Genomic DNA, 21,504 nt, shown 5'->3' with positions numbered 1-21,504 from the left:
AGGCAAAACCTCTCTCTCAGCGGTAAAAAAAAGTGACACTGCAGATTTTAAAAAAGCTGTAGTTGTCAGACAAGAAAAAGCACCTTGTAAGTTGCATGAGAAAGCACTGAAAAAAAAAAAAAACGCTGCAAAAACGCAATGTTTGAACAAAGCCTAAGAAGACTCTTCAGAAAAATCACCATCGTTGGTGCCACTCACCTCCTGATAGGAAAGTGAGGAGCTCTGAAAAACCCCTTTAAGAGCGGTACATGTCTCGTCTTTTTTAATTTCCGCTGAACATCAGGAAAATGTATTAGAGCCCTGATCTCCCCCAGGCCTAAGCGCTGAGTTATCCCCCGACTGTCGGATCATTATAGAACTTCTGATAGCTGAGGACTCACAAGGCTCCTCACTTTTCATCTTTCTGGTGTTACTGAAATTAAATTACTAAGGGTTAAATGCTGTACAGTATATGATAAGTGAATGTATGTGTACTGGTGTAGTACTGCTGGAAACCAGTGGCCAAAGGAGCAGGAGCAGAACAGCCAGCGCTAGAAGTTCTTGTACTTAGCAAAAGGAGTTGTAGGAAACAATCCGTAGATGAATGAGAACAGTCTGGGTAAGAATGTTCAGGAACTTGGAGACTGCAACTAGGCTAACAGCTAGACACAATACTCAAGCAATGAGTGAGAGATCCATGCGGCTTTAAGTAGAGACAAGAGGGATCCTACTGGTTCAGAATTTGCCATCCTAGTAACCAGCAATTGCAGAACACAAGCAGCCTCCAGTGGTAAGGAGTGGGATTGCAGCACAATTATTAAGGTGAACCATAGCAGCCACTAGTGGTCAAACTGTAGAAGAACAACTGGAATTCTGATAGTACGTGATGGACATATTATGGAGAGCTTGGTGTCGTAATGTCATGCTTAGGGTAAGGGGTCAAAATTATTTAACTAATATAAGAAGTAGTTTCTCCACATCCATCACAAAATGATACTTTTACCAATTACCACAGTCTCAGAATTATTCATCCCCTTTATTACAGGCACCTGTAGTACTTAGTAGAGCACCTCTGGCTGCTATAACCTGCTGCAAATGCGATACACAGCCAGACACCAGCTTCATAACTAATGGACAATGGCCTACAGGTCACTAATATTCTTGGGAAGTCAAGAGAGTTGTTCAAAAAAGTTCACAAAGTAGACAAAGAAGGAAAAGATTGGCACTGGTGGCCTAACATGGACAGTGCTTACAAGCTCTTTTCTATAGAGCTTGTAAGCACTGCACTGAGAATGGCTTCCAGGATGGGGTATGACTAGATTGCTCACAGAGGTGACGTATAGGCCCGCAGATATGACTGTACACGAGGTGTATGGTGGCGTTTTACCTGCCGCCTGATTAGCGGGACGTATCGGTGACCGCCGTATGTCTGATCGACTGGTCTCCCAAGTATTTCTTATATTTGGACGCACTTTTCTGTTTCTATTCTAGATGCTTTAATAATGTCTGAAAAAGACAGCAGTGAGTGCACGGGGGAAACCGAGCCACCCCGAGAGCAGGAAGGGAACCCAGCTTCTACGAAAAGTAATCGTCCTGAGGAAGGACAAGCCATCTCCGAACCGGTGGCCATAACTCGCAAACGTCCCGAGGCCAAATCTAACAGTGTGTCAGCCGAGGAGGAGGAGGAGAGCCGGACCCCCGACAAGCCGGAGCAGGTGAGGAATGGGCAAGATGTTACCTCTGTGTAAGGCCGCATTCACACTCCTGATTTTTGTGTACGAGCTCTGTATTTTTCACGGATAGCACTCGCACCTGTGATACTTTATGGGGCGATTCACATGTCCGATTTTTTTCCTTGAAAAATATGAGAGACATATCTGATTTTGATCCGCGATCAGCAATGCAAGTCAGTGGTTCAGTGAAAAAATCTGACTGCACTCAGATGACATCTGAGTGGCAGTCCGATTTTCATGAACTTTCAGAACGGAGAAGAGGGAAAGATTTTTTTCAAATTTCTCCGCGTAAGAGAAAATCTGATGGCAGTCATAGCACAGTCTGGTCAAACTCTGATCTGATCAGAATAATTGGTCCATTTTTTCTTGTACTCCAAAAAATCGGACATCTATGTTTATGTTTTAGACTCACATTTTTTTAAAATGCTTAAAGGGGTTTTGCTGTTTTGGAGAACCCTTCCACACGGCTGCAGTTAGTTTTTTAAGAAAAATAAACTGTGCTCACTTTCCCTCAGTTCAGCTCTGAGTCTCCGCCACTGCTCCTGGTGTCTATTATTGTCTGCAGCGTTTTTGTCACATCAACAGCGCTGCAGCCAATCTGTGAGCTCACTGCCCGAGTAGACGGCATGAGCCTCTCAGAGCTGCTGAGCTCATAGATTTGCTGCAGCGCCATGAGCGCTGCAGACAATAACAAACACCGGGAGCAGCGGTGCAGACTCCACGTTAGACCTGGGGAAGATGAGTAAAGCGCAGTTTGTCAGGGGGACGGATTTTGTGAAACCAGAAATCATCAATATGCTGTTGGCAGTCCTATAGGGGCATTTTTCTACACACCCTTCATAAATATTCTGTAGCACCCTGTAGGGGGTGCCCTACTGTTTAATGACAGCCCAGCTCCTCCGCTTGCAGCCAGGATCAGAGATCCCTCTGGTCCCGGCTTTTAAGCCCTTTAAGACTGTTGGCACGATAAATAGGTGCCATCCGCATTCAGTTAGGTTCACTGGGTTGCTTGATGCCACAGAGGAGAGCTTCTTAGTATCGGCATCTACAGCTCTACCGGGACTGGGCCATCTACATGTACGTATTACATGGCTGCCATTCATTTGTAAGGCCCCCATGTCTCCATTGGTCACGTGCACAGACCCATTCCTGCAGCAATTATTGCGGGTAAAAAGTATGGCTGGAACTTTTGATCTCCAAAAAACCCCTTTTGACTGCCAAAAAACCCTTTTGACCGCTAAAATCCCCTTTTGACTGCCACAAACCCCTTTTGACCCCCAAAAAAACCTTTTGAAGTCTCACACTAGTAGTAGTAACTCTTGATTTTGTTACGCACCAATTCTCTGTTTCTGTATGGCAAACGTGAATATTACTGCATATTCTGCACATGTGAATGTGGCAATAAATGGTAATATGCCCCATGTACGAATTTGCCCAAATTACAATGACAGAATAAGAGGTCATCTACTAAATCTATAGTACTTTACAACACACACTTAAACACATCAGTGCGGCCGGGGAGACAGTGCGGCCGGGGAGTCGGTGTTGGCCAGGGAGTCCGTGCTGCCTGGCGTTCCTGCCTATAGCACAGTGTGCAGGAAGGTGCAGTGCAGTCATACTCCGTGTAGGGACCAGTCCATTAGTTTACTGTGGGCAGTTGGGAAAGGGTTAATTACACGAAGAGGATGGGTAGCTTAATTTTGCTGATGGACTATTTACAATCTCCAGTTTCGCAATTTTTTTTTTCATGATAATGTCAGTATCAGTTGGCTGCACTGGGTGAAGGTCGCCATTATGGGCGCTCAGTAATAAACCAACCATGTGATGAAATGATAAGAAGTATGTAATGTCCATAAAAAGCTAAATTTGTTACAACAAAAGCTATATCAATAAACCTTTTATTACACTTCATATTAGTAAGCGGTACTTTTCCATTATCCGGACGCCACCAGGAGTCCTACAAACGTGTAGAAGGCTGTGTTATTTCAACTCTATCCAGATGCCAGTAAAACCCCTTTCGGAGGCTATTGGCATAACACCCGACCACCTGTCCAAGGTTTTAGCTTTGCATCCTACCCTCAAGATTTAGCAGCTTCCAGCTTCAGCTACTGTACCACCATAAAGAGCTGCTGGAGATGACCCTCTGGAGAGGAAGGAACTTCTTTGGATACATACTTGGCACCAAAAGTACAGGTTCTTGGTCAATAGAAGGAGAGACCTCTCGGTATGATCCTTTCATCTGGTTCTTGGAGCAGGAACTTCTGTCAGAGTGGTGGAGCCCTGTCAGATAGAGGCGTGGACCTTCTTCTCTACTCACTGCTCCAGGGCACCCTTGAGCTAGTTGTGACCTGAAGATCCTGGAGATGCCTCCTGGCCACGTCGGACAGCTCCATGTCCTATGTGAAAAGCTGCTGGCACCAGGTATTATCCTTCCATCTGGTGGGTGACTCTGTCAGTGGTCAACCAGATTGAAGCCTTGGAGAGCCAGGCATCCATCTTGCTGCCTCCGGTAGGCCCTTGAGACTTACCCCGTAAGTCCTTCTTGTCAGTTTGATGGTGGTGCTCCTGATGCCGTCTGGAGAATGGAAAAGTATTGAAAAAGTTTCACATGCCCAAAATTCAGAACATTGATGCCTCTTATCGACTTGGTCTTAGCTTCCACTGACATGATGGAAATCACATCTGTCCTACCAAACAGTCTGACACCTCCAAAAATACATCACGCACACTTCTCCACAGATACCTCCCTACAGTTCGATGTGCTGAAAACACAAATGATCTTCTGAGAAACTTGGAAATCTATCCTCCAAAATCGCTAAGTTGTGAATAACCATTCAAGGAACTGAGGTCTTAAATTGAGGTGCCAGCTCATAGCCTTCATTGGGGGACACAGCGGCCTCCCTTATTCTTAGTGTCAGCCTCCAGGTGGCAGCAAATAATCTATAGTTCCCGTATCCCCCAATGAAGGCTATAAGAAAGATTTTACAGTGAGTACCAAAAATCCTAATTTTTCTTTAAAGCTCATTAATCTTTATTTTCTTGCAGGAGTCTGTTGCCACATCTCCGTCATCATGGGGCTATTGGGGTAACTGGGGCAAGTCCTTGATTTCCACCGCTACGGCCACAGTGGCTAATGTTGGTGAGTATAGATAGGTTCTTGATGAGGTCTATACGCCCCGAGTGCCTATTATAATGTCTGTAGAGTTGTATATGTGTGCCATTGACTACCATTGTAAACGGCACGTGAACTTTGTATTAAAAATGTGTAGTCTACGTAAGAGAAAAACTAGGTATAAGGGCTAAACTTACATTGAAATGTCACTCCTTTGTTTATATTTGGGCTTTTAAAGCTAACGGGAATGGGGTGGGAGCACTGACTACAAGTAGATTGTCCAAAATTTGATACCAGCGTCCATCAACTGGAATGACTGGGGGAAAGTAGAGTTTCTTCAGTACAAGACGGAGCCTCACCTCTATTAGTAAATTTTTAGGATAAGACCATAAAGGGCAGGTAACCCTGGGTGGTCACACACTTAAAGGGGTGCTCATCTGCAGCAAAGGTACACCGCTTCCTGCTTGCTTGTGGCTGTGCACTTCTTCTTGATTGACAGTTCAGACAAGCGGCATCGTTGCGCTACTGTCCCAAGCTGTGCACTCCTAATTCTGCTGTACATGCTGCAAGCAGAGGTGGGGCAGTGAAGCAAGCAGAGGCAGGGGCAGTGAAGCAAGCAGGGGCGGTGAAGCAAGCAGAGGCAGGGGCGGTGAAGCAAGCAGAGGAGGGGCGGTGAAGCAAGCAGAGGCAGGGGCGGTGAAGCAAGCAGGGGCGGTGAAGGAAGCAAGCAGAAGCAGGGGCAGTGAAGGAAGCAGAAGCAGGGGCAGTGAAGCAAACAGTGGCAGGGGCAGTGAAGCAAGTAGGGGCAGTGAAGCAAGCAGGGGCAGTGAAGCAGGCAGGGGCAGCGAAGCAGGCAGAGGCAAGGGCAGCGACGCAAGCAGAGGCGGGGCGGTGAAGCAAGCAGATGCAAGGGCGGTGAAGCAAGCAGGGGCAGTGAAGGAAGCAAGCAGAAGCAGGGGCAGTGAAGCAAGCTGAAGCAGGGGCAGTGAAGCAAGCAGTGGCAGGGGCGGTGAAGCAAACAAAGGCAGGGGCAGTGAAGCAAGCAGGGGCAGTGAAGCAGGCAGGGGCAGTGAAGCAGGCAGAGGCAGGGGCAGTGAAGCAAGCAGAGGCAGGGGCAGTGAAGCAAGCAGAGGCAGGGGCAGTGAAGCAAGCAGAGGCAGGGGCAGTGAAGCAAGCAGAGGAAGGGGCAGTGAAGCAAGCAGAGGAAGGGGCAGTGAAGCAAGCAGGGGCAGTGAAGCAAGCAGAGACAGGGGCAGTGAAACAAGCAGAGGTGGGGCAATAAAGCTTTGAGAGATCGGCAGGTAACAGTGCGCTCCAGCAGTCTGCCCAGCCTCGGAGAATGTCATGTAGAAGGTGACAGTATATGCTCCTTCTCGCAGGTCATGGCATCTCTTCTGCAATCGAGAAGGCGGAGAGCTCACTGGGAGTCCCGAGTCCTGTTGAGTTGTCATTTAGAGATCGTGCAGAAGCCACAGAAGGTAAGTAACATCCATAATTGGTTTATTTAATTGCTATAATATTTTAACAATTTAGTAATATTTTTTCAAAGTGCTTTTTTTATCCATTTTATTACCTGGTCCTAAATTTTTTAAAAATTCCTAAAAACAATAAAACAAACACATACCATCAAAAGATATAAGAAAGTTACAGATAAATTTAAAGGGAGCCTGTCACTAGGTTTCACTGACTTGTTAGTCTGCAGCTGACCTCTAACGGCTCATGCTGACGTCCTTGCAAATCAGCCCGATCTCGGATCTCAATGCACGGACTGGCTGTGGCGCTCCCGATCTATGAGGCTGTGACACTCGGGTCAGGAGAGCTATGATCAGTCCAAGATCGGAACGTCTGCATGACACTTTATTGTTGCAAACATGCCCAATCATCTCGGCATTGGGTATTAAAAGGACTTTACTTATCTCCTGGACTTATACATTGCCGAAATGAGTCCAGCAGCGACGGGGAATTCGGGCTTTGCGCAAATGAAGCAAAAAACATCAACTGCGCAGTGAGGTGCATCATACCCTGCTATATCTGACTCCATTTTATAACCTGGATAAAAGTGCTCCGTCTGGATAAGTCTGGCGATCGGTGCAGGTTCCTAACTTTAGGAAAGTTATGTGACCTCCTCCATAATAGCTATAATGCTGTAAAATCGGTTTTCCTACTGAAGTAGTTTTGAAACCACAAAAAATGTAACTTTTGCAGCTCTTGTAGTTGTGTGATATGATCTAAGTACATGTATTAAATGTACATTTTTTCTGAGCTTTCTTACTTCTATGTATTGTAATAAAGTAAGGTCATGCCATTCTTCTTGTTAGATGCCGGAGCCGGAGAAATCAGTGAACCCAAAGAGGCAGAGGGCTCGTCCCCCATCACAGGCGCACTGGGGTTCCTCTCCTCTATCTCTACCGCCATGCAGAGCACAGTAAGTAACACCTGTGCAATAAGGGAACGGAGTCTATAAATGGTGGAAAAATTCCACCTCCAAGCTCCTACATGTTATGGATTCTCTACGATTTTGCTGCTGATTTTCTTGCAGATTTTAGTCTCTTAATTGGAAAAGGTAAAATCCACAGCAAATTCATAACAGAATTGATATATTGTGGACTAGAAAACCCTCAGTGTCCCCTACATGTTCACTACATGTGCATGATGTTTCCAAAATGCCATCCACATGTTTTTTTTTTTTTACTGTGTTTTTTTCAGTGAGGAACCCACGGCATATACAAAAAGGGTTATACTATCAGGATAGCCCCCTATTTATATGTTATTTTAGGACCCCTGATCCATTATCCTGACTGCAGAGAGCAGCCCCCATTCTGGAGGACTTGCACCTTCTAGATTATACAATGCTCAAAAAAATAAAAGGAACACTTAAACAACAGAATATAACTCCAAGTAAATCAAACTTCTGTGAAATCAAACTGTCCACTTAGGAAGCAACACTGATTGACAATCAATTTCACATGCTGTTGTGCAAATGGAATAGACAATAGATAGAAATTGTTGGCAATTATCAAGACACCCTCAATAAAGGAGTGGTTCTGCAGGTGGGGACCACAGACCACATCTCAGTACCAATGCTTTCTGGCTGATGTTTTGGTCACTTTTGAATGTTGGTTGTGCTTTCACACTCGTGGTAGCATGAGACGGACTCTACAACCCACAGAAGTTGCTCAGGTAGTGCACCTCATCCAGGATGGCACATCAATGCGAGCTGTGGCAAGACGGTTTGCTGTGTCTGTCAGCGTAGTGTCCAGAGGCTGGAGGCGCTACCAGGAGACAGGCCAGTACACCAGGAGACGTGGAGGGGGCTGTAGGAGGGCAACAACCCAGCAGCAGGACCGCTACCTCCGCCTTTGTGCAAGGAGGAACAGGAGGAGCACTGCCAGAGCCCTGCAAAATGACCTCCAGCAGGCCACAAATGTGCATGTGTCTGTACAAACGGTTAGAAACCGATTCCATGAGGGTGGTTTGAGGGCCCGACGTCCACAGATGGGGGTTGTGCTCATAGCCCAACACCGTGCAGGACGCTTGGCATTTGCCACAGAACACCAGGATTGGCAAAGTCGCCACTGGCGCCCTTTGCTCTTCACAGATGAAAGCAGGTTTACACTGAGCACATGTGACAGATGTGACAGAGTCTGGAGACGACGTGGAGAGAGATCTGCTGCCTGCAACATCCTTCAGCATGACCGGTTTGGCAGTGGGTCAGTAATGGTGTGGGGTGGCATTTCTTTGGAGGGCCGCACAGCTCTCCATGTGCTCGCCAGAGGTAGCCTGACTGCCATTAGGTACCGAGATGAGATCCTCAGACCTCTTGTGAGACAATATGCTGGTGCGGTTGGCCCTGGGTTCCTCCTAATGCAGGACAATGCCAGACCTCATGTGGCTGGAGTGTGTCAGCAGTTCCTGCAAGATGAAGGCATTGAGGCTATGGACTGGCCCGCCCGTTCCCCAGACCTGAATCCCATTGATCACATCTGGGACATCATGTCTCGCTCCATCCACCAACGTCACGTTACACCACAGACTGTCCAGGAGTTGGCGGATGCTTTAGTCCAGGTCTGGGAGGAGATCCCACAGGAGACCATCGGCAACCTCATCAGGAGCATGCCCAGGCGTTGTAGGGAGGTCATACAGGCACGTGGAGGCCACACACAATACTGAGCCTCATTTTGACTTGTTTTAAGGACATTACATCAAAGTTGGATCAACCTGTAGTGTGTTTTTCCACTTTAATTTTGGAGGTGACTCCAAATCCAGGCCTCCATCTACTATATAATTGTCTTATCCCGTCTGTCTGTCCAGGAAATCCCACGTCGCTCATTGGTCCGGCAGCTGCCAATCAGCGCCACGGGATTTCAGAAAAAAGATGACGGCCGTTAGCGGCTCATCTGCGGGACGGAGCTCAGCGGCGTTGCAGCCGGGAGATGAGCGCCGCGAGGCGCTCATCTCCCGGCTGGTACCAGCAGAAGGACCCCGACCGCCGGACCCATCTGCGGGACGGAGATGCAGCCGGGAGATGAGCGGCGCGAGGCGTTCATGTCCCGGCCGGTAGCAGGGGAAGGACCGCCGGCGTCGCTTACATCCATGCGGAAGGGAGGACCGGGGAGCGGCGCTGCGGGTTGGGATACTTCTGCTGCGAGCGCCCACTCATGTCCCGGGTTCTCGCAGCGGAAGTAGCCGCACAGGCAGCGCCGCTCCCCGGTCCTCACCAAGACGATTCGATGATTGGTCGCGGTCTTCGGACCCGACCAATCACTGATCTTAGCGCAAAAGTTAAATACTGCTGTGCTGATTGGTCGCGGACGCTGCCCGCGACCAATCACCGATTTGGGCGCCAAATTTAAATATCGGCCGCGACCAATCACCGATCTTGGCTCCACATTTAAACACCGCTGTACTGATTGGTCACGGACGCTATTTAAACGTGGCGCCAAAATCGGTGATTGGTCGCGCCCAGCGTCGGCGACCAATCAGCACAGCGGTGTTTAAATGTGGAGCCAAGATCGGTGATTGGTCGCGGCCGATATTTAAATTTGGCGCCCAAATCGGTGATTGGTCGCGGGCAGCGCCAGCGACCAATCAGCGATTTTTAACACAAATGTCCGGACCTTTGTAACACCATGCTGATACTGTGGGGAGATCAGCGGCTAGGGTGTGAAGGGAGGACCGGGGAGCGGCGCTGCGGGTCGGGATACTTCTGCTGCGAGCAGTCGCTCATGTCCCGGTTTCTCCAGCGGAAGTAGCCGCACAGGCAGCGGCGCTCCCCGGTCCTCACTAATACGATTCCGCTCCCCGCTCCTCACCAATACGATTCTCTGATTGGTCGCGCTCTCCGCATGCAACCAATCAGTGATCTTGGCGCTAAAGTTAAACACCGCTGTGCTGATTGGTCGCGGATGCTGCCCGCGACCAATCACCGATTTGGGCGCCACATTTAAATAGCGGCCGCGACCAATCACCGATCTTGCCGCCACATTTAAACACTTCTGTGCTAATTGATCGCGGTCGCTGGCCGAGATCAATCAGCAGTATTGGCGCAAAATTTAAACAACGCTCTGCTGATTGGTCGCGACTAATCAGCAATTTTGGTGCCAAATTTAAACACGCTCTCCAGTCCTCACTAACACGGTTCCGAGATTGGTCGCGGCCGCCGCCCGCGACCAATCACCGATATTGCCGCCAGTTTTAAACACCGCTTTGCGGATTGGTCGCGGTTGCCTAATGCGACCAATCAGCGATTTGGGAGCCAAATTTAAACGCCGCTCTGCTAATTGCGCCCCGTCGGCCACATACCTATTCTAGAATACCCGATGCGTTCGAATCGGGCCACCATCTAGTTGGTTAATAAATTTGATTTCCATTGATGATTTTTGTGTGATTTAGTTGTCAGCACATTCAACTTTGTACAGAACCAAGTATTCAATGAGAATATTTCATTCATTCAGATCTAGGATGTGTTATTTGAGTGTTCCCTTTATTTTTTTGAGCAGTGTAGAAAAAACAGTGCTCTGTTGGGGTCCGACTGCTGCTCAGCGGTCAGCGTGTTCACAGGTAGGATGACCCCCAAATACTGTTGTTACCCAGGATTTAGGATCTATTCACATCTGTGTCCTGCTTTCCGTGTATAAAGGAAAGTATGGCGCCGTGTCACATCTACCAATAGTGTCAGACTTGACCCATTTTTAAAGGAGTCCATGAAATTTGCTCACAGTGTCCGTCAGAAAATATAACGCCGTATACATTATTTTTTTTCAATCAAATGTGACCGAGCCTGCAATGCAGATGTGAACAAAGCCTAACTATATTGAGATTGAGTTACTTACCCAACTGCGGGAAGTGATCTGGTTTCATAGCCCTTGTAGACTGGATCTTATGCAAAGAACGTATAGTTCTTCTGATTCACCATGTTGCGTACCTCATGTACTGGGCATTACAGTAGCTTGCGTATCCATGGTTATGACCACTAAGAGCTATCTAACTGTCACTATATGTGTGGTCATAACCATGGATGCCTAAGCTACTGCAATGCCCTGCACATGGGGTAAGAGACATAGCGAATCAAAAGAACTATACTTTATTTCTAATTGGAGTTATTTGCTAATATGAATATAATTATTACACCCACTACATATTGGGATAGGATCTTGGAGATGGGAATACCCTTTTAAAGCTCCTGCAATCTAGCAGGAGATGGTGTGATCCCCGGCTGTCAGACATGACTCGAGACCTAGAAGAGAAGACACAAGCGGTTTATTACCACTTCTGTCTTCTCCTTTGCCGCCTACATAAAACTCAGTGAGCAGTATGCTGTGAACAGATGCATCGGTACTGCCCATTCTTTGGCAGGGCTTAGTGAACACATGACCGCCATTTCTCTATTGGCATAGCAGAGCTATTGGGTCTTAGCAGACCTAGCTCAACTCTGCCAGTAACGCCTGACACATAAGGAGGCAGTTTTCCCGATTTTCCCCTGTAACTATCGTTCTTATGTATTCCACAGTTACAGTGGGGAAAAAAAAATAACAATAAATTTGTTTTGTTGTGGGGACTTTTTTTTTCTTTTTACATAATTTGTTCCCCACGGAAATCAAAAAGAGATCTATGCAGAATATTTTGTTTCTTTTATTGTTGTTTTTTTCCCCACTGTAACTGTGGAATCCATAGGAACCCTAGTTACAGGGGAAAAATATTCTGCATAGATCTTTTTTGATTTCCTTGAGGAACAAATTATGTAAAAAGTAAAAACTTGTATAAATCACCAGAAAGAGATTAAAAAAAAAAAAGTCACCACAATAAAAAAATCTGATTTTTTTTTTGTTAAATATAAAATACATTTTATTATATATTATATAACAAAAAAAATTAAATGCATTCAACGGGTTATTTTGTGTGGAAATATATAAATTAACAATAAATCTAAACAAAAAATAGCTTTTTTTTTCTATATTTGCTTTGCAAAGAAAAATTATGTAAATTCTACTGGAAGTTATATGCAGCCCTAAACGGCACGAAAAATATTGCAATGCGTCCTGCTTAAAAAGAAGTTTCGTACGGCCAAGTCAATGGAAAAAAAATATTATGGCTTCTGAAAAAAAAGGAGAGGCAAGGAAAAAAATAAAAAATGGCCGCTCAGGCCTAGTCACTAAGGGGTTAATACAATGTACTTTGTAATGAAAATGATATTGTTAATGTTTAATCACCTTTTGCCAAATATGATGTGTTGGTCCCTGCCGCAGGGGAAGACCGTGCTCACCGGAGGGCTCGATGCCTTGGAGTTTATTGGCAAAAAGACCATGGACGTTATCGCAGAAGGAGACCCGGGCTTCAAAAAAACCAAAGGACTGATGAACAGGAACGCTACTTTGTCCCACGTAGGTCAAGGCTACTTGCTGTGATGGTAACATTACTATTCCAACCAGAGATCTGCAGCAGTTTCCTGCACAGCCGGATGGTCTGAGCGCTGCTGTGGAGGGAAGAACAGTGAATGGTGCATAGTGCTAAAGTTTCTCCGAGACCCCTTCATTCGCAGGATTTATTGGGGACTCTACATGGCGACTCTTATCTAGAAAAAGCTGATGTCTTCCTAATTGCACAGGATCCGGCTTTGCTGGTGTCACTTCTCTTCCATCACTCCCCATAGGTTTTACGAGAAGCGAAGGAACGCGAAGAACAGCGGGTCAGCGGCGAGGTGACTGCAGAGACGGAGCGACGAGCGCACTATGGACTGTTATTTGATGAGTATCAGGGGCTGGCCCACCTCGAGGCGCTGGAGATGCTGTCCAAAGAGAGCGAAGGAAAGGTAGCTGTAATCTCTCTGCTGTCACTATTCACTATCCGGCTGTACTGAGCGTGTCACATCATGGAATTACACCGTCTGTCATCTACTGATGGCAGGAATGTGAAAGCATGCCTGTCCTTTCACGCAAAAATCTGTACAAATCATGGTCTGCCCTCATCCCCAAATAACGCAAGACTGATTTTGGTGCACATGCCAATTAGATATGTCCAGTAACTGTCCCGACTTTCATATTCTGTAACTTAGCATCCACACTTTTTGAGTGGGAGGTTCCTCTTCATTAGCATTCTGCCAGTGCTATAGATGCTGGAACTTACGTTCCCTCACTTTCCAGCATACATTGCTCCTGCCATGGTTTTGCCTCTCCCCAACTCAAATAGTCAACTCTGTTATGCTTCTATGCGGGATAATGGAAAGGAGAGCAGTAACTGAGAGACAAAGACCATCCACAGCTTCCTGTAGAGAGAGAGATCTGCCCTCACTTCCTGTGGAGAGACTAAGATCCATCCTCACTTCCTGTAGAGGGACAAAGACCCTCCCCCACTTATGGTGCAGAGACAAAGACCCGCCTCAACTTCCTGTGTAGAAAGAAAGACTCGACCCCACTTCGTGTAGAGACGGGAAGACTCGACCCCACTTCGTGTAGAGACGGGAAGACCCGCCCCGACTTCGCGTAGAGACGGGAAGACCCGCCCCGACTTCGCGTAGAGACGGGAAGACCCGCCCCGACTTCGCGTAGAGACGGGAAGACCCGCCCCGACTTCGCGTAGAGACGGGAAGACCCGCCCCGACTTCGCGTAGAGACGGGAAGACCCGCCCCGACTTCGCGTAGAGACGGGAAGACCCGCCCCGACTTCGCGTAGAGACGGGAAGACCCGCCCCGACTTCGCGTAGAGACGGGAAGACCCGCCCCGACTTCGCGTAGAGACGGGAAGACCCGCCCCGACTTCGCGTAGAGACGGGAAGACCCGCCCCGACTTCGCGTAGAGACGGGAAGACCCGCCCCGACTTCGCGTAGAGACGGGAAGACCCGCCCCGACTTCGCGTAGAGACGGGAAGACCCGCCCCGACTTCGCGTAGAGACGGGAAGACCCGCCCCGACTTCGCGTAGAGACGGGAAGACCCGCCCCGACTTCGCGTAGAGACGGGAAGACCCGCCCCGACTTCGCGTAGAGACGGGAAGACCCGCCCCGACTTCGCGTAGAGACGGGAAGACCCGCCCCGACTTCGCGTAGAGACGGGAAGACCCGCCCCGACTTCGCGTAGAGACGGGAAGACCCGCCCCGACTTCGCGTAGAGACGGGAAGACCCGCCCCGACTTCGCGTAGAGACGGGAAGACCCGCCCCGACTTCGCGTAGAGACGGGAAGACCCGCCCCGACTTCGCGTAGAGACGGGAAGACCCGCCCCGACTTCGCGTAGAGACGGGAAGACCCGCCCCGACTTCGCGTAGAGACGGGAAGACCCGCCCCGACTTCGCGTAGAGACGGGAAGACCCGCCCCGACTTCGCGTAGAGACGGGAAGACCCGCCCCGACTTCGCGTAGAGACGGGAAGACCCGCCCCGACTTCGCGTAGAGACGGGAAGACCCGCCCCGACTTCGCGTAGAGACGGGAAGACCCGCCCCGACTTCGCGTAGAGACGGGAAGACCCGCCCCGACTTCGCGTAGAGACGGGAAGACCCGCCCCGACTTCGCGTAGCGACGGGAAGACCCGCCCCGACTTCGCGTAGCGACGGGAAGACCCGCCCCGACTTCGCGTAGCGACGGGAAGACCCGCCCCGACTTCGCGTAGCGACGGGAAGACCCGCCCCGACTTCGCGTAGCGACGGGAAGACCCGCCCCGACTTCGCGTAGCGACGGGAAGACCCGCCCCGACTTCGCGTAGCGACGGGAAGACCCGCCCCGACTTCGCGTAGCGACGGGAAGACCCGCCCCCCACTTCTGCTAATCTGACTTAGCTCCTCCCATATTAAAGCCAGATTGCTCTTGACAACAGGCAGTGCACAGCAAGTTAGACAGGACCGAGATACTTTGTGGACGGCACTTTGAAGGGATTTTTTGGGACTGAAAACATGAAAATAATCCTTGATAGCCCCTTTAGTTTGTGTTGACTTAAAAGTGGCTGATCCTCTGAGACCCATATAGAAGAACTTTAATTTGTTATTTGCATGCTCAGGTGAAGTCCATTATTGGGGCGCTATCGGGAGAAGAACTGGTCGATCTTAAGCAAGAGCTGGAGTCCTTGAAGGAAGTGTTCTCAATGGAAGAGTTTGATGATGATGAAGAGGTGGAGAAAGGTAATACCCCTTTAAAATGTCCTAGTGTAAAACTTCCTAGATAAAATTCCATCCTCAAAGAGGACCTGTCACCAGGTCAAATGTGAACAATTTTTGCTCTTATTTTATTCCCACTGCTCTCCAGAGTATTCATTTTTTATTTTTTTTTTAAATCCGCCATATGATTCCTGAGATGTGGGCCTTTTTATTAAGTGCTAATTTTTATAGTCTTTACAAGGGCGCGGTGCTCACAGGATCCTCTTTGTCTTTAGTCTGCTCTTTATAATCACCATGTGAAATAAGTATTGAACACGTCACCAATTTTCTAAGTAAATGTTGTTATTGACGTAAAATTTTCACCAGATCCAATCCCCACAGGCAAAGAAATCACACCATAGATGTCCATGAATTAATTGATGTGTATAAATGAGAAATGACACAGGGAACAAGTATTGTACAGGCTTAATGAAACTTAGTTACTACTTTGTACAAATACCTTTTGTTGGTTTATGACAGCTTCAAGACACCTCCTATATGGAGAAACTAGTCGCAGGCATTGCTCAGGTGTGATTTTAGCTCATTCTTCCACACAAACACTCTTCACATCCTGAAGGTCCCGTGGCCTCCTTTTATGAACTCTGAGCTTTAGTTCCTTCCATAAATTTTCTCTTGGATTCAGGTCAGGTGATCGGCTCGGCCATTCTAGCAGCTTTATTTTTTTTCTCTGAAACCAATTGTGAGTTGTTTGTGTGTTTGGGATCATTGTCTTGCTGAAATGTCCAACCTCGTTTCATCTTCATCATCATGGTAGATGGCAGCAGATTTTTATCTTTGTCCATTCATCCTTCCTTCAATTACATGGAGTTTGCCAGTGCCGTATGCTGTAAAACAGCCCCACACCATGATGTTCCCACCTACAAACTTTACTGTTGGTATGGTGTTTTTGGGGTGATATGCAGTGCCTTTTGGCCTCCAAACATGGTGTGTATGATGGCATCCAATGAGTTCAATTTTGGTCTCATCTGACCAGACTATATTTTCCCAGTATTTCACAGGCTTGTCTAAATGTTGTAGAACAAACTTGAACATGCTTTTTGATCAGCAATGGAGTCTGGCGTGGTGAGCATGCATACAGGCCTTGGAGGTTGAGTGCATTACTAATAGTTTTCTTTAAAACAATTGTACCCTGCTGATTCCAGGTCTTTCTGTAGCTCTCCACAGGTGGTCCTTGGCTTTTGGACAACTCTTCTTATAATTATTTTCCCTCCTCTGTCTCAAATCTTGTGGGGAGCACCTGGTCATGGCCGGTTTATGGTGAAATGATGTTCTTTCCACTTCCGGATTATAGCCCCAACAGTGCTCACTGGAACCTTCAGTAGTTTAGAAATTCTCCTGTAACCAATGCCATCAGTATGTTTTGCAACAATAAGGTTGCAAAGGTCTTGAGAAAGCTCACTGGTTTTACCCAACACAAAAAGGTGTGTGACACCTTTTTATAGGCCATCAGTTGAACCAGCTGATATTATTTGTCACTAAGTGGCAGGATTGTTTTCAAATTACTGACAGCTTTCAGCTGGTGTTATGACTTTCCGTAGCTTTGTAACCTCTCTTCCTTCATATGTTCAATACTTTTTCCCTGTGTCATTTCTCATTATTACACATAACTTAATTTATGGACATCTATGGTTTGATTTCTTTGCCTGTGTGGATTGGATGGGTTGTTACTGACATCTGGGGAGAATTTCATGTCATTGGCACTTTAGAAAATAATATATATATGTATAGATAGATGCATATTTATAGAGAAAATGTAAGAAAATGTTGAACATGTCTTAAGATCACCGCTGAAAGTAAACCAAGTGCCCTCCTGACGTCTTGTTCTGGCATCTTCTCTGCCTACATCAGAGACACTTGGGAAATCACTTCTTCAGGCTCTAGTAGAAATAACCCTGCGGCTGCCTGTGAGGATCAGACGTACTCGGCCATGTTGTGGGATTTATCAGGCAACGTAACGCCGTGTACAGACCGTGTGAGGTCTCTGTAGTTGGGATTCAATATTAGATCAAAGCCGGCAGCCGCACAGTTGGATTTGGCCGCTCCGTGCTTTTATTTTTCTCATCGTCCACCTCTTGTTTGACCCTCAGTGTGTACGAAAATGCATCATTATTCATCACGTCGATATTTTCTGAGCTCCCTAACTGTATTTTCAGTATTTTATGGCTGTAAGTTTAATTTCTTATTGTCTCAGTGCATCTAAAATGTAAAAAAAAAAAAAAAATCTTCCGTTTTGTGTTTACAGCTCCTATGCAGATGAATGTGTATTTCTCCATTATAACGGATTACAAACAAACCCTGATAGAGATGTCCTTTTTCCATCCACCCTTCCCCCTATTTTCTGCTGATTTATTGATTGCATGTTAGTAAGAAGTAGAATAAATATCAAAAGCTGCAGAATCAGACTACACATTCTTTCTTTGTAGTCTGTTCCCATGGAGACACATAGGATTAAAGTGGTTCTCCACTTTTGTTTCTTACATAAATGCATCTGTTTTTGGCTAAAAAAATCATTTTTGTAATTGATTTTCATTGAAAATTTTGCATTATTTGTAGTGTAGGGTACTCGCCCGAGCATCTCTCTACTCGGGATGTTCGGCGAGCACCGAGCATTTCCGGGTTACTCGGGCGGGAGATCGGGTCTCCGCCCTGCACGTTTGGCGCTCTTTACAGAGCCAATGAACATGCAGGGATTGCCAGCCAGTCACTGTAATGCCGCAGCCATGTTGGTTGTGGGCATTACAGTGATTGGCTGGACGCACAGCGTCACCTCGAGTATTTAAAACCAGGCGCCGCCATCTTGGACACAGTCGCTCCGGATCAGACAGTGTAGGGAGAGTGCTGCTGAGCTAGGGAGAGATTTATACTGTGAAATAGTTAGTGTAGGGTCTCTGAAGCCTGAAAAATCAAACAAATTGTCCTTCTCAGGACTAATATTCATCCCAGATATCAGGCAGGCAGGCAGGCTGTATAGGAGACGCAGTGGTTATACCAACAAACACTGCATTACAGTCCTGTGTGCTGCTGCTGCTCAAATTGCTAGACTTAGCCCCAGGTCTCAGGGGCCAGGAAAAAATCCTTTTTTTTTCATCTAAATCCTATTTTTTTTTCCCCTCAGTCAGACTGTACAAATACCCGTCTTATTAACCTTTTGGTATCCCCCCCAAAAAAAAAAATTGAGTGTGTTTGTGAGTGTTCAGACACAAATATATCTATTTAAAAAAGTCTGGTATACACCAGGAAATTAGAACTGTGGTTTTTCTCTTCCACGGTTTAAATCTGGGTGTAATCCACCTTTTTGCCTTTTTTCCATAAAAAAAAACAGTTTGAGTGTCTCGCTGACTGTTCAGACACAAATATATCTGTTTAAAAGATTCTGGTGTAGGCCAGAGAACTAGAACTGTGGTTTTCCTCTTCCACTGTTCAAATCTCCTTTTTATTACCCTTTTGCCATTGATAGAGCGAGTGTAAGCTATTTTACTTCATTTACAATGGGCAAGGCGTGTGGCAAGGGACGTGGAAGTGGACGTTCTGGTGATGGTGCGTGCAGAGGACGGGGCCGTGGCCAAGGTGAAAATGTGCCACAACCAACAGCCACATCTTCTCGCTCCCAGTTCTTGACCAAATTACTATGGAAGCACAGAACAACACCAGTATTGAGAACTGATCAGTGTGAACAGGTTATTAATTGGATAGTAGATAATACTTCCAGTTACCTGGGCACCGCCACCTCCAGTCTGTCTTCCACATGGTCAAGTTTAGTAGCCGTGAGTCTCGACCACATACTCCTCCTCACCCTGATGCTCCTTCCTCCCACCATGCCGAGTGTCGTCAGACAGCAACTGATCCCACACTTGGACACTCTGAAGAGCTGTTCACTGGTCCATTTCCATATTTGGGCCCCTCGCCTGCTCCGCTTGAAGTGGTGGAAGAGGAGATCCCATGTAGCGATGGCCAAATATTTGAACAGCCACGGCCACAGGAAGGCGTCGTTGGCAATTTGTCACAAGAGGTGAACGAAGACGAGACACAATTGCCATGAAGTGAGGAGGAGGATCGTGGTAGTGGAAGAGGAGGAGGTGGTGGATGATCTAGTAATTGACCCAACGTGGCAGGAGGACACGCAGAGCGAGGCCTGTAGCACACAGGGTGAGGGAGGCAGAGTACCCCAACAGGCAGGAAGAAGCAGTGTGGTGGCCGTACACAGAAGGCGGGCAACCGTTCCCCGTAACACCAACACGAGGGACGTTGTCAGTACAACCGGTAGGTCTTCCAGAGTCTGGATATTTTTTAAAGACTCTGCTGATAACCCCAAAAAGGGCTATTTGTTCTACCTGCCAGGCCAGCATCAGCAGGGGTGACAAAACTACCAGTCTGACCACCACCAGCATGATCAGGCACATGGCAGCAAAGCACCCTACTTTGTGGGGCGAAACCCAGGGTCCACGACCAGTGTCAGCGGGTGTCACCACTGCTTCTTCCGCTGTTGTGCGTGTAAGAGAACTCCCTGTTGTGCGTGCAAGGCAATCCCCTGTCCATACTGCATGCAAAGATGCCCCCTCCTCTCAGTCTTCACTTGTTATGGCAGTTTCTCAAGAAACAGCATCAACGTCCACGTCCCACTGCAGGATTCAATTGTCCGTATCCCAGACCTTTGAACGAAAGCGCAAATTCGCAGCCAACGCCACACAGACCACAGTCCTAAATTCGCACATTTCACGACTGCTTGCTTTGGATATGCTGCCTTTTAGGCTGGTGGAGACGGAATCCTACCGCAACCTTATGTCGGTGGCCGTCCCTTGGTACTCTGTCCCCAGCTGACACTATTTTGCCCGGTGTGCCATCCCCGCACTACACAAGCACGTGTCCCAAAACATCTGCCGTGCCCTCAACAACGCAGTTACTGGGAGAGTCCACCTGACAACGGACACGTGGACAAGTGCTTGTGGCCAGGGATGGTACATCTCCCTGACGGCACACTGGGTAAACATAGTGGAAGCCGGGACCCAGTCGGACCTTGGGACGGAACACATCCTCCCCACATCGAGGATTGCGGGCCCTATGTCAATCAGAGTTGCCCCCACAGTGTACAGCTCCTGCGCTTCATCCTCCTCCTCCTCCTCATGTTCAGCCTCCATCTCAGATATCACCACATGAGTTACAAGCTGGAAGCACTGCAGTACTGCCTCAGCCAAGTGGCAACAGGCTGTGCTGAAACTCATAAGCTTAGGTGAGAAACCTCACACTGCTTGTGAGTTGTGGACAGCTGTGAAAGAGCAGGCGCATCTGTGGCCGAGACCGCTGAACCTACATCCAGGCATGGTCGTGTGTGACATTGGCCGTAACCTGGTGGCGGCTCTGAGGCGAGGTGAGATCACACACGTACCATGCCTAGCTCATGTGCTTAACTTTGTGGTTCAGCGGTTTCTTAAATCGTACCCCGAGTTGCCAGATCTGCTTGTCAAAGTACGCCGCCTGTCAGCTCCTTTTCGGAAGTCAGCTACAGCTTCCGCCGCCCTTGCTGTGTTGCAGCAGCATTTGCAGCTTCCGTCACACCGACTGGTGTGTGATGTCCCCACACGTTGGAACTCTACCCTCCACATGTTGCAAAGGATTTGTGAGCAGAAGAGAGCAGTTGTGGAGTACAAGCTGCCACAAGGCCGTCGATATTCAGGTCAGACTCCACACATAGGACCTCAGGAGTGGACCTGGATGTCTGACATATGTACCATATTGACAAACTTTGAGGAGTCCACCAAGATGGTGAGTGGCGATGACGCCATCATTAGTGTGAGCATCCCACTTGTCTGTCTTTTGCAATTCTCTCTGCAGAGAATTAAAGAGGAGGCATTGCAGCCAGAGTATGATGAGATGGATCAAGAAGCCGTAGCGGTCGATTACACACAGCCCAGCCTCATCTCATCCCAACGTGCATTGGGGGACAATGAGGGAGAGGAGGAGGAGGAGGAAGAACAGGAGCTGGTATCATGCGCTGTAGACGGTAGTACCTGTACAACTGTCATACTGTCGGTTCAGCGTGGGTG

At 47.8% G+C, this 21,504-nt stretch overlaps 1 protein-coding gene across 1 annotated transcript in view; it reads left to right on the top strand.

The window, feature by feature from the left end:
- FAM114A2 (family with sequence similarity 114 member A2) overlaps positions 1 to 21,504 on the top strand; it is a 35,615-nt gene that overhangs the window by 1,283 nt on the left and 12,828 nt on the right. Inside the window, exons 2-8 of the mRNA XM_073649849.1 lie at positions 1,471 to 1,694; positions 4,758 to 4,851; positions 6,204 to 6,302; positions 7,143 to 7,249; positions 12,570 to 12,704; positions 12,974 to 13,132; positions 15,307 to 15,427. Of these exons, the coding sequence (XP_073505950.1) occupies positions 1,482 to 1,694; positions 4,758 to 4,851; positions 6,204 to 6,302; positions 7,143 to 7,249; positions 12,570 to 12,704; positions 12,974 to 13,132; positions 15,307 to 15,427 (928 nt within the window). The 5' untranslated portion in view covers positions 1,471 to 1,481. The remainder of the gene's footprint in view (positions 1 to 1,470; positions 1,695 to 4,757; positions 4,852 to 6,203; positions 6,303 to 7,142; positions 7,250 to 12,569; positions 12,705 to 12,973; positions 13,133 to 15,306; positions 15,428 to 21,504) is intronic.

Source organism: Phyllobates terribilis, unplaced genomic scaffold, assembly GCF_046119375.1.
Source record: "Phyllobates terribilis strain yellow unplaced genomic scaffold, ASM4611937v1 Scaffold_10__3_contigs__length_209671492, whole genome shotgun sequence".
Lineage (NCBI taxonomy): Eukaryota > Metazoa > Chordata > Amphibia > Anura > Dendrobatidae > Phyllobates > Phyllobates terribilis.
The sequence above is the reverse complement of the archived record's forward strand: the minus strand, read 5'-3'. Positions and strand labels throughout refer to the sequence as shown.